General features: G+C 47.5%; 1 protein-coding gene across 1 annotated transcript in view; it reads right to left on the reverse strand.

The window, feature by feature from the left end:
• Positions 1-1,063: 1,063 nt before the first annotated feature.
• tmem117 (transmembrane protein 117) overlaps positions 1,064-13,889 on the reverse strand; it is a 296,188-nt gene continuing 283,362 nt past the window's right edge. The window contains exons 8-10 of the mRNA XM_034176082.1: positions 6,675-7,577; positions 4,892-4,896; positions 1,064-1,075 (exon numbers count right to left, since the gene is read on the reverse strand). Of these exons, the coding sequence (XP_034031973.1) occupies positions 6,730-7,577 (848 nt within the window). The 3' untranslated portion in view covers positions 1,064-1,075; positions 4,892-4,896; positions 6,675-6,729. The remainder of the gene's footprint in view (positions 1,076-4,891; positions 4,897-6,674; positions 7,578-13,889) is intronic.

The raw sequence follows: 13,889 nt of genomic DNA on the forward strand, positions 1-13,889 counted from the left end.
TACTTTGCGCAAAGAGTGCATACAGACAGCTGTGCATTGTGCCATCAGAACACAGCGTAATTATCCACTACTTTGCTTAAATACCATGGATGGCAGAATGAATAAATCTAATTAAGTTTCTATCCCCTTCTTTAAAATTGCCAGCGCATGAACATTCTTAGTTTTGTGTCAGAATTCATAACGAAACACAGGCATATATCGGCAAGTGAATGTTCTAATGATGTATCATTATCAGAAGACAACAGAAAGGTGTCACAGGAAGAAATTATTTCATTAGAAGGTCAAATCTGGATTTGAGGGAATTCTCATTTACAGTGAGAGTGGTGGATACACGGATACACGGAACAGCCTGCCAGAGGACGTATTAATGGCACCAAGTGAAATGGATTTTAAAAATAGATAAGATGAACACTGATGACAGTAAATATAAGGTAGACAGCATTAGACAAATCAATCTTGTTGTTTTCTGTGTATATTAAGTCTGGATGAAGTTGGAAAGTTGGATAAAGGTATCTTGCACCTGTGTTCAGTAACTTAAGTGACTCAGTTTTGTGCTTACGGTCATTAACACGCACCAAATCCTCATTTACATACTGCTGTTTTTCCTTCCCACTGTCGCCAAGTGCTTGCTCACAAGGGGTCGTTTTGACCGTTGGGGTTTTTACGTAATTATTGTATGGCCTTGTATAAAGCGCCTTGGGGCAACTGTTTGTTGTGATTTGGCGCTATATAAATAAAATTGATTGATTGATTGATTACTGTCTACAGTAGTGTTCAGAATAATAGTAGTGCTATGTGACTAAAAAGATTAATCCAGGTTTTGAGTATATTTCTTATTGTTACATGGGAAACAAGGTACCAGTAGATTCTCACAAATCCAACAAGACAAAGCATTCATGATATGCACACTCTTAAGGCTATGAAATTGGGCTATTAGTAAAAAAAAGTAGAAAAGGGGGTGTTCACAATAATGGTAGTGTGGCATTCAGTCAGTGAGTTCATCAATTTTGTGGAACAAACAGGTGTGAATCAGGTGTCCCCTATGTAAGGATGAAGCCAGCACCTGTTGAACATGCTTTTCTCTTTGAAAGCCTGAGGAAAATGGGACGTTCAAGACATTGTTCAGAAGAACAGCGTAGTTTGATTAAAAAATTGATTGGAGAGGGGAAAACCTTATACGCAGGTGCAAAAAATTATAGGCTGTTCATCTACAATGATCTCCAATGCTTTAAAATGGACAAAAAAACCAGAGACGCTTGGAAGAAAATGGAAAACAACCATCAAAATGGACAGAAGAATAACAAGAATGGCACAGGCTCACACACTGATCAGCTCCAGGATGATGAAAGACAGTCTGGAGTTACCTGTAAGTGCTGTGACAGTTAGAAGACGCCTGTGTGAAGCTAATTTATTTGCAAGAATCCCCCGCAAAGTCCCTCTGTTAAATAAAAGACATATGCAGAAGAGGTTACAATTTGCCAAAGAACACATCAACTGGCCTAAAGAGAAATGGAGGAATATTTTGTGGACTGATGAGAGTAAAATTGTTGTTTTTGGGTCCAAGGGCCACAGACAGTTTGTGAGACGACCCCCAAACTCTGAATTCAAGCCACAGTTCACAGTGATGACAGTGAAGCATGGTGGTGCAAGCATCATGATATGGGCATGTTTCTCCTACTATGGTGTTGGGCCTATATATCGCATACCAGGTATCATGGAACAGTTTGGATGTGTCAAAATAGTTGAAGAGGTCATGTTGCCTTATGCTGAAGAGGATATGCCCTTGAAATGGGTGTTTCAACAAGACAATGACCCCAAGTACACTAGTAAACAAGCAAAATCCTGGTTCCAAACCAACAAAATTAATGCCTTGCAGATGTGAAGAAATCATGAAAGACTGTGGATATACAACTAAATACTAGTTTAGTGATTCACAGGATTGCTAAAAAAGCAGTTTGAACATAATAGTTTTGAGTTTGTAGCATCAACAGCAGATGCTGCTATTATTGTGAACACCCCCTTTTCTACTTTTTTTTTTTTACTAATAGCCCAATTTCATAGCCTTAAGAGTGTGCATATCATGAATGCTTGGTCTTGTTGGATTTGTGAGAATCTACTGAATCTACTGATACCTTTTTTCCCATGTAACAATAAGAAATATACTCAAAACCTGGATTAATCTTTTTAGTCACATAGCACTACTATTATTCTGAACACTACTGTATGTCATGTGACTACTTGTTATCAATTGAGCATTTACAATTTGTAAATCACTCACAGAACTGTCTCTGCCCCAACATGCAAGAGTTTGGATTGCCCACATAATTAAGCAGTCTTATCTTTGATGTTGTGTGGGCCGCCAGAAGAGGAGGTACTGCTGGCCCACCACCAGAGGGCGCCCTGCCTGAAGTGCGGGCTTCAGGCACGAGAGGGCGCTGTCGCCTCCAGGAACAAGCCGTGGTGACAGCTGTCACTCATCATCCATGACAGCTGCCACTAATCATCTACTCACATCTGGAATAAAAGCAGGAAGACACCTCCACCACATTGCCGAGATATCATCTTCTACAAGAGGTAATATCCTCAGCCGTTTTGTGTTACAATATTATTTGTATATTGTGAGTGTTTGCAGGAGTACCGGTACCTCTGTCGGTGGAAGCTGAGAGAGCGCTAGAAGGCACTCTTTTCCCCTGAGGAATCACTACAGTACTTTGCAAGTTATAGAGTGAGAGGTGGAGGTGGAATTCCCACCAGGATTGTTACTGGGTGTTCACACACCCACCCTTGACTGTCTTTGCTTTCTGCCAGCAGTACCAGATCCGACACGCCGTGACGGTGGCCACCTGGGGACTTCGGGACTTGGCGGCTCCAGTATCCCTCGGGTTCGGTGGCAGTGGAAATCGTGTGGTTCCGGTTTGTCTCCAGGCGGGCGTCTCCTATCGTCGAGCCTGCCCACACGACACCTTTATTAATTGACTTGTGTACATTCTGTAATCTGCTGTGTTTGGTTGTGACATTCACAACAGTAAAGTGTTCTAATTTAACTCCTTCCATTGTCCGTTCATTTACGCCCCCTGTTGTGGGTCCGTGTCACTACACTTTCCCAACAGGATATCTCGGCCAGCATCATGGACTCCGAGGGGCGTCACCCGGCTGTTGAACGACCAATGGGAGAGCAGGGAGCGCAGGCGTCTGCAGGAGGCGTGATTGGTGAGCTGCAGCACATTCTCACCGCCTTTACGGCTCGGATGGATCAAATAGCCGAGCAAAACATCCTCCTGAACCGCAGGGTGGAGGCTCTCTCCGTGCAAGTGGCGGCGAATGCTCAGGGCGCTGCTGCAGCTCCTCCTCCTGCCGACCCTGTGCAGGATATGAGTGTTCCAGTGGTGGTTCAACAACCCCTCCCACCATCCCCTGAAGCATACATAAGCCCTCCTGAGCCGTACGGAGGTTGTGTGGAGACGTGCGCGGACTTTCTCATGCAGTGTTCGCTCGTCCTCGCACAACGTCCTGTCATGTACGCGTCAGACGCTAGCAAAATAGCTTATGTGATCACTCTGCTTCGGGGAGAGGCACGCGCTTGGGCTACGGCGCTTTGGGAGCAAAATTCACGGCTCCTTCACACGTACACTGGGTTTGTGAGGGAGTTCAGAACTGTGTTTGATCACCCTAAGAGGGGAGAGACCGCTTCAACTGTGCTGCTGTCAATGAGACAGGGACGCCGGAGCGCAGCCGCTTATGCAGTCGACTTCCGCATTGCGGCTGCGAGGTCCGGCTGGAATAACGCTGCGCTCCGCGCCGCCTTCATAAACGGACTGTCGTCAGTCCTGAAGGAGCACCTGGTGGCCAAGGATGAACCGTGGGAATTAGATGGGCTTATTGATCTTGTTATACGGTTAGACAATCGGTTGGAGGAACGCCGTCGGGAACGAGACGAAGGGCATGGCCGGGCGCGCGCCGTCCCTCTTCCTTCCGGGTCCGAGAAAGGTCCGCCCTTCCCACGCTCCCTGGCCTCTACGTCCCGTGGGGCGACAGCTCCCCCTGCTGACGAAGCTATGGACACGAGCAGGGCCACATTTAGACCACCAAATAGACAGAGGAGGCTTCCCCGCGGGGCGTGTTTTGTTTGTGGCTCAATGGAGCATCAATTGAGCAATTGCCCCGAACGGTTAAACACCAACGCCCGCCCCTAGAAACTGGGCTTAGGGTGGGCCAAGAAATTCACGTGGGACACACACACATTTCCACACGGCTCCCAGTTACAATCCTTAGTGGGGATTTAACCCTTCAGGCCCCAGCACTGGTAGACACAGGGTCAGAAGGGAATCTGCTAGACAGCAGATGGGCCAGGGAGGTAGGGCTCCCTCTGGTGGCGCTACCTTCACCATTGCAGGTGCGAGCACTAGATGGCACCCTACTCCCTTTAATCACACACAGGACACTACCAGTAACTCTGGTAGTGTCAGGGAATCATAGGGAGGAGATTGAGTTTTTTGTGACTCCTTCTACCTCCCGTGTGATTCTGGGGTTCCCTTGGATGTTGAAACACAATCCCCAGATTGATTGGCCGTCCGGGGTGGTGGTACAGTGGAGCGAGACCTGCCATCGGGTGTGTTTGGGATCCTCGGTTCCTCCCGGTTCCCAGGCTAAGGAGCAGGTCAAAGTTCCCCCCAATCTGTCGGCGGTGCCGGTTGAGTACCACGATCTTGCTGACATTTTTAGCAAGGATCGGGCACTCACTCTTCCCCCGCACCATCCGTACGATTGTGCCATCGATTTGTTGCCAGGCGTGGAGTTCCCGTCCAGCAGGCTGTACAACCTCTCCCGACCTGAGCGCGAATCGATGGAGACCTACATCCGGGACTCCTTAGCTGCCGGGCTGATCCGTAACTCCACCTCTCCGATGGGAGCAGGTTTCTTTTTTGTGGGCAAAAAAGATGGCGGTCTTCGTCCATGCATTGATTACCGGGGCTGAACGAGATCACGGTTCGCAACCGATACCCGTTGCCTTTGTTGGATTCGGTGTTCACCCCCCTGCATGGAGCCAAAATCTTCACAAAGTTGGATCTTAGGAACGCATACCACCTAGTTCGGATCCGGAAGGGAGACGAATGGAAGACGGCATTCAACACCCCGTTAGGTCATTTTGAGTACCTGGTCATGCCGTTCGGCCTCACTAACGCCCCCGCAACGTTCCAAGCTTTGGTTAATGACATCTTGCGGGACTTCCTGCACCGATTCGTCTTCGTATACCTGGATGATATACTCATCTTTTCTCCGGACCCTGAGACCCATGTACGGCATGTACGTCAGGTCCTGAGGAGTGGAGACACCTGCTGGAGGGAGCGTCAGTGCCTTTCACGGTTTTTACTGACCACCGGAACCTGGAGTATATCAGGACCGCCAAGCGACTGAACCCCAGGCAAGCCTGCTGGTCACTGTTTTTCGGCCGTTTTGACTTCCGGATCACCTACCGCCCCGGGACCAAGAACCAGAGATCGGATGCCCTGTCCCGGGTGCACGAACGGGAAGTCAAGAACGAGCTGTCGGATCCACCGGAACCCATCTTACCGGAGTCCACTATCGTGGCTACCCTAACCTGGGACGTGGAGAAGACCGTCCGGGAGGCCCTGGCACGGAGCCCGGATCCCGGAACAGGACCGAAGAACAGACTATACGTTCATTTACGCCCCCTGTTGTGGGTCCGTGTCACTACACTTTCCCAACATTTGATATTAGTACATCAGGCCCAACATGTGTACTTACCTCTATGTCAGTTAAAAGGTGAACCAAAAACATCTGAAAATGGGGCTCAGGTTGAAAAAGCCAAGAGTTCCCCTCTAAACTTTGAGTTTAGATTCAAAGTTTGTTTTCCAATATGGTTGGTGTCATTCATGCAAAAAGTAATTTTTGGCTTTGTTGAGATTCAATTCAGACACACCAGCCACATTAACAACAGTGAATGGTTTGCTGGCTTACCACTTGATTTATGATGACGCCATTCATTATGTGTTCAAATAGTTAACAGATACAACAGATAAATTAATATGTTGTCAATACACATTAATGCTCATCATGTTTCATAAGAATGAGTAATAGTATCACAGGACAAAATAAATGTCTTAAGATACAAGCCCACAACAAATTAAAGCAGAAAGAAGACATTCTAGCACATCAACACTAGGACATCTTCTGTTGACAAAGTCATTGATTTTCAGAATATATTTATCTCTGAATACAGGAAACATCAAGGCACTGTTGCAGCTATGGTGTGTATTGCAGTTGTAATGCATTAAAATCCACCTGACTGTGGTGTCATAAATGCAGAAATACTGTCAGATATAGGCTCTCTCAGAATAGTTTGATGAAAAAACAAATCATAAAAATGCATAATCCAGCGAGCACCATGTCAATTAAATTGCCAAATTTGCATTCTGTCTGAAAAAATGTTTATATGTTGGTCAATGCTATTTCTAAAACTTTTAAAAAAGATTGTTTACAAAAATATATTGAATCTGCTTGGCAAGGAAACAATGTGCCAAGTCTTTGCCCTTTTCATCGATTGAACGTTTCCGAGTTCCACTATTACTCCTGAACAAAAGAATAAAGCAATAATTCAAGCTCAATTATTGGAGAGGATGAGTTCTCAAAGGCCACAAGGCAGTGTTCCCTGCTTTTCAACATGTCCACTGTCTGAAGTTTTAATTGCCCATAAGGTCACTGAGAGATTTACTGGACATCATCAAAAGAGACTGCTGGCTCCTCCTGCTCTGCACTGCCAATCACAATGCTTGGATGTGTCTCTTGAGTTTCCATGGCCACAAGGGACTTGGAGTAATTAGAGCACGGTGGTTCCAAGTGTGGGCCATCCACAGAAAGAATCATGGGTCTATCTGCTTGTTTTAGACTGTCACTCACAGTCATGTGCGTCTCCTCTGGTGTCACACCCAATTCCTTACTGTACTCAGAGGGCGAATTCCTTTTTAGCCTCTCATAGGTCTTGTTTTGACTTTCTGTGAAGGTCTCAGTAGAGGGCGAAGTTACAAAGTGTGGGCCATCCACAGAAAGAAGCATGGGTGTACCCGTTCGTTTCAGACTGTCACTCATGGTGATGTGCATTTCCTCTGGTGTCACACCCATCTCCTTACTGTACTCAGAGGGGGACTTCCTCTTTATTCTCTCATAGACCTTGTCTTGTCTTTCTGTGATCGTCTCACTGTCCTGAAAGCGTCCAAAAAGCCATACAAAGAACCCAAAGAGGAGAAAGGCAGCCAGGCTTGGGATAAAGGCCAGGCACTTCACATCCAGACTGGCTCCTATGTAGCGGCTATGGAGAAACATGTCCTGCTCCACATAGGTGGTATTACTTTTAGGGTCTATGTTAGTAGACCGCCATTCATAGGTGAGTGTGCTGTGGTTGAATTGTTGAAGGGTGTCCGGCTCCTCCACTGTGTAGATCTTCTCACCAGGCCCGACATATTGACCATATTCATAGGGTTTATAGAAGATCTGGTTCTTCCACATGTTAAGGTCCAAAATTAGCACAAGGAAGATGATACCATAGTTGAACCATTTTCCTGTAACAAGACATGTGAATTTCATTAGTTTAGTAACTCTTGATTATTTTCATAATAAAGTACTGCATTTATTATATTACAAGTTGAGAAATGTGTGTGTTTGTGCTAATGCTCAGAGGTAGTTTGGACAATTTCCACCAAAACTTGCTGTGTGCATTGTAGGCTGACCCCAGAACTGACCTTAAGGGGATTGTTTTGGCAAATGTCAAGGTCATTAAAGCCAAAGTTCAAAATTATGTTTCTCTCTCTCTCTCTCTCTCTCTCTCTGATGTGAACCAACCTTGGCAAACATATGTAGATGTGTTCTGGAATTGCCCAGGCAGAATCAAATTACCAAAAATATCAAAAATCAATCACTGGGGTCAATGTCATGTCTGCCTGTCTGTTTGTTGGCTAACTCCTCCAGGTCCTTTTGCTGATTTCTGCCAAACTTGGAATATCAATGAATGTTAGCCCTGAAACTGTCATTTTATCATTAAAAAAAAAAAAAAAAGAAATGGCAACATTTAAGGTCTCAAGACATTCTGTGGATTCAGAACTGCCCAGGCAAGTTTAGCCATAGGTCAGTTTTGTCATTTGGTTGAAAGTTGAGGCTGGGGGGGTCCAATTGTCACTGTCTTTATGCCTACATGTGTAAATGTGTCTACAATTTATGTTTTCACAATTTATCTTCTTTTTCAAACATCCTTTTCCCATGTGCAAGTTGGGTGGATGTGTGCAGCCTTTGTGAGCCATGGTTGCACAGTGTGGGGATTCAGGGTGCTTAAAATGTTTATCTGTAGTAGCACACATAATCACAATGTTATTGCAATATTGTTGCAGGTAGCAATTGCTGATAACAGCAGATTGCGAGCTTGCGCGATTAATAAGTCAATGTCACACTTTTGCTGTTGCCGATCTCTGCCTTCCTTTTCTGTTTCTTGTCTGCCTATACTACCTACAGACTCCAACAGTGTGCGAGTGCTGTAAGATCCTTGCAGTTGAGGTGTAAATAGTTGTGGATTATCAGCATTTTTTTTGAACACTTGCAAAAACCCATGGCTGTGGCAGCTTTATTCTGATGTAGACCCTTGATTCTCAAACCTGGTAATCTAGCATCACCTCCCTGCTCTGCTACAAACTGATTAGCTCACACAGGTTTCTGTAAGTACTTCATTGGCTGCACACTTGAATGAGCTAACCAGCTTGTGGCAGAGCAGGGAGAGATGGAAAATGTGTACGATAAGTAGTACTTGAAGACCAGGTTGAGCACCACTGATGTAGACTATTACCTGCAACAAGCACCTTGAAATTATGCACGGTATGCTTATCCCCCTCGAAGTCCCACCTTATCGTGGTGTGGTAGGGGAGTTTGCGTTCCCGGATGATCCTAGGAGCTACGTTGTCGGGGGCTTCGTTCCCCTGGTAGGGTCTCCCATGGCAAACAGGTCCTAGGTGACGGGCCAGACTAAGGGCAGTTCAAAAGTTCCCATGACCGACATGAAATCAAGGGCAGAGACGTCGCCCGGTATGGCGGAACCGAGGCCCCACCCTGGAGCCAGGCCTGAGGGTGGGACCTTGTGCGTGAGTGCCTGGTGGTCAGGCCTTAGCCCAAGGGGCCCGGCAAGGCTCAGCCCAAAAGAGCGATGTGGCCCCGCCCTACTGTGGGTTCACCACCTGCAGAGGGGGCCATTGGGGTCCGGTGCAGAGAGGACTGGGTGGCAGTTGAGGGCGGGTGGCCCAGCGGCCCGGTTCGCGTGCACAGCCTCTGGCTGTTGGGACGTGGAACGTCACCTCGCTGGGGTGGGGAGGAGCCTGAGCTTGTGTGGGAGGTTGGGCGGTACTGACAAGAGATATTCGGGCTCACCTCCACACACAGTTTGGGCTCTGGTACCCAACTCCTGGAGAGGAGCTGGATGCTACTCTTTTCTGGTGTTGCTCATGGGGGGGGAGGCGGCGAGATGGGGTAGCATTGCTTATTGCTCCTCAGCTCAGTCGCCATGTGTTGGAGTTCACCCCAGTGAACAAGAGGGTCGTGTCCCTACGCCTTTGGGTTGGGGACAGGTCTCTCACTGTTGTCTCAGCCTATGGGCCAAGCAGCAGTGCAGAGTACCCAACCTTCTTGGAGTCTGTGGGAGGGGTACTAGATAATGCTCTGAACGGGGACTCCATTGTTCTCCTGGGGGACTTCAACACCCACGTGGGCGGCGACAGTGAGACCGGGAGGGGCGTGATTGGGAAGCACAGCCTCCCCGAGCTGAACCCGAGTGGTGTTCAGTTGTTGGACTTCTGTGCTAGCCACAGTTTGTCCATCATGAACACCGTGTTCGAGCACAGGGGTGTCCATAAGTGCAGGTGGCACCAGGACACCCTGAGCCGGAGGTCGATGATCGACTTTATAGTCATATCATCTGACCTTCGGCCACGTGTCTTGGACACTCGGGTAAAGAGAGGGGATGAGCTGTCGACCGATCACCACCTGGTGGTGAGTTGGATCTGCTGGTAGGGGAGGAAGCCGGTCAGACCTGGCAGGCCCAAACGTATCATGAGGGTCTGCTGGGAATGACTGGTGGAACCCTCTGTCAGCAAGGTCTTCAACTCCCACCTCCAGGAGAGCTTCTCCCAGATCCCGGGGGAGGTTGGAGACATGGAGTCCGAGTGGACCATGTTCTCCACCTCCATTGTCGATGCAGCCGCCTGCAGCTGTGGTCGCAAGGTCTCTGGTGCCTATCGTGGCGGCAATCCCCAAACCCAGTGGTGGATGCCGGAAGTAAGGGATGCCGTCAAGCTGAATAAGGAGTCCTACTTGTCTTTGTTGGTAGGTGGGACCCCGGAGGTAGCCGACAGGTACCAGCAGGCCAAGCGTGCTGGTGCCTCAGGAGGCGGAAGCAGCTCTCCGCCAACACTGTCTATAGTGCGGGTGGGAAGCTGTTGACCCTGACTGGGGATGTTGTTGGGCGGTGGAAGAAATACTTCGAGGATCTCCTCAATCCCATCTTCACGTCCTCCGAACAGGAAGCAAAGACTGGAGACTCAGAGGCAGACTCGTCCATCACCCAGGCCAAAGTCACCGAGGTGGTCAGAAAGCTCCTTGGTGGCAAGGCTCCTGGGGTGGACAAAATCCATCCTGGATGTTGTGGGACTGTCTTGGTTGACACGTCTCTGCAACATCGCGTGGCGGTCGGGGACAGTACTCCTGGATTGACAGACTGCGGTGGTGGTCCCTCTGTTTAAGAAGGGGGACTGGAGGGTGTGTTCCAACTACAGGGGGATCACACTCCTCAGCCTCCCTGGTAAGGTCTATTCCAGGGTGCTGGAGAGGAGAATTCGATCGATATTTGAACTTCGGATTCAGGAGGAGCAGTGTGGTTTTCATCCTGGTCACGGCACACTGGACCAGCTCTACACGCTCCATCGGGTGCTCGAGGGTTCATTGGAGTTCGCCCAACCAGTCCACATGTGCTTTGTGGATCTGGAGAAGGCGTTCGACCGTGTCCCTCAGGGCACCCTGTGGGGGGTGCTCCGGGAGTACGGGGTCCTTTGCTAAGGGCTATCCGGTCCCTGTATGACCGCAGCAGGAGCTTGGTTCGCATTGCCGGTAGTAAGTCAAACCTGTTTCCAGTGTACGTTGGCCTCCGCCAGGGCTGCCCTTTGTCACCGGTTCTGTTCATTACCTTAATGGACTGAATTTCTAGGCGCAGCCAGGGTGTAGAGGGGGTCCGGTTAGGGAACCACAAAATCTCATCTCTGCTGGTGCGGATGATGTGGTCCTGTTGGCTTCGTCAAACCAGGACCTTCAGCGTGCACTGTGGTGGTTTGCAGTCGAGTGTAGCATCCGGGATGAAGATCAGCACCTCCAAATCCGAGGCCATGGTTCTCGACCGGAAAAAGGTGTCTTGCCCTCTTCAGGTCGGTGGGGTGTCCTTGCCTCAGGTGGAGGAGTTTAAGTATCTCGGGGTCTTGTTCACGACTGAGGGACGGATGGAGCGTGAGATCAACAAACAGATCGGTGCAGCGTCTGCAGTGATGCGGTCGCTGTATTGGACCGTCGTGGTGAAGAGAGAGCTGAGAAGGGGGGCAAAGCTCTCGATTTACCGATCGATCTACGTTCCAACCCTCACCTATGGTCATGAGATTTGGCTCATGACCGAAAGAACAAGATCGCGAGTACAAGCAGCCGAGATGAGTTTCCTCCACAAGGTGGCTGGGAGCTCCCTTAGAGATAGGGTGAGGAGCTCTGTCACTCGGGAGGAGTTCGGAGTCGAAAGGAGCCAGCTGAGGTGGCTTGGGCATCTTTTCCGGATGCCCCCTGGACGCCTCGCTGGAGAGGTGTTCTGGGCACGTCCCATCAGGAGGAGGCCCCGGGGAAGACCCAGATCACGCTGGAGGGACTACGTCTCTCAGCTGGCTTGGGAACGCCTCGGGGTTCCCCCGGAGGAGCTGGGGGAGGTGTGTGGATCGGGAGGTCTGGGCGGATTTGCTTCAGCTGCTGACCCCGCGACCCAACCGAGGATAAGCGGAAGAAAATGGATGGATGGATGGATGGCCAGCTTTTGGGGCCAGCTGTTATGATGTTGGACCTTTTTTCCATATTCTGAGCGTCTGTACCATGTCTTATTATCATTATCATTGTCATGTTCATGTTATGTTTGGTTTTGATTCATTTATTATCCACGTATTTAGTTTTGCTTTACTGTTCATTTTTTGGTTTCACTCTTGGTCCCTTAGTTGCTTTAGTCTTAGGTTCATTCTGTTTAACACATTTTTATATTGTGCTTTAGTCACAGGGTTTTGTTACTATTTATTTTCAGTGCTTCTTTTGTGTTTAGGTTCAATTCATTATTTACTGCACTTTCTGTTTAGCAGTTATCTTGTTTCATTAATTGCATTATTCTGTAGTCATCTGGTTTGTTTATTCTGTTTGTCAGTAGTTTATTTTTTGCTCATCTCATTTGTGATTTCAGTTATGCTTTAATGTCAGGTTTTGTTTTCAGTTCTCATGTTCTGTTCCTGATCCTGGTTATAGTTGCATTTTATTCTGTCCATGGTTTCTGTTTTGACTGCCCCTGCACCAGTTCGTGTCTTCATCTGTCACTATGACTGTTTTTGCTCTGTGTTTTCATCCACTTCCACTCTTGCACCTGCTCACGTGTCTTTGTCTCTTTCATCACTACACTCTGTGTTTTCCTGCCTTCACTTTCTTGCACTGTACTGAATCCCTGCCTGTTTGACAATTAAATCTATTTCTAACAGTACCTGCAGTGAGAGTTTGCATTTGTGTCCACCCAGTTTGTGCCACGCCCTGATAGAACGATCTGGCCAAACATGGTCACAGCGAGCTCCTTACCTGTTCTCTCAACCGATGACCTTGCCGCCATCAAAAACATTTTTTCTGAACTCAACATTCTTTTTGATTGTTTTCGCTCCTCCTTCACACCAGGGAAGAAGTTTGGTTACCTCAACCAGCTTTGGACCTGGTTGAGGCAAACACTTGGTTGTATGAATTTTTCCCAGACTTGGAATGTCTGGATGAGTTTTTTGCTGCAGGAAGACTCCCAGCCTGGATTGAACAGCCTGAGCAGCACCTACCATCCAGCCCCTCTCTCTCTGACAGTGACACCGAGTGGGAGGACATTGACAGTGACACGTCATCTGAGGCAGGCACTCCAGACCATTGCCACAGTGTTTTTCAAAATCCAATATATAATATTCAGGTCTGGGGACTGAGATGGCCATTCCAGAATGTTGTACTTGTTCCTCTGCATGAATGCCTTAGTACATTTTGAGCAGTGTTTACGGTCGTTGTCTTGTGAAAGATCCAGCCAATTATCCAAACAATAACGTTTATCAATTTGAACATTAAATATCTTGTCCTTGTGGTGTATTCAATTGAATATATGTTGAAGAGGATTTGCAAATAATTGTATTCTGTTTTTATTTATATTTTACACAATGTCCAAACTTCATTGGAATTGGGGTTGTACCATTGTCCCTGCTTTATATATATATATATATATATATATATATATATATATATATATATATATATATATATATATATATATATATATAAAGGGACATAGCAAATTCATTATTTGATAGCAAGGCACAGGATTTTGCTGCACGAGTAGTTTCAAAAGTTTGTACGGACGTTCTGATAGTTTTCCCTTTAATCTCTTGGCATGATTAAAAGATAGTCAATACACATCTGATGGTACATCAGGACAAAAATGTATTTAAAAATTACCTCTGCACGACACTCTTCTGTGTACTAGTTTTATGGCTGAAACAATTTCCCAAACAGAATAACTGCTTTGAGGTGTTTTCCAATTC

Source organism: Thalassophryne amazonica, chromosome 8, assembly GCF_902500255.1.
Source record: "Thalassophryne amazonica chromosome 8, fThaAma1.1, whole genome shotgun sequence".
Lineage (NCBI taxonomy): Eukaryota > Metazoa > Chordata > Actinopteri > Batrachoidiformes > Batrachoididae > Thalassophryne > Thalassophryne amazonica.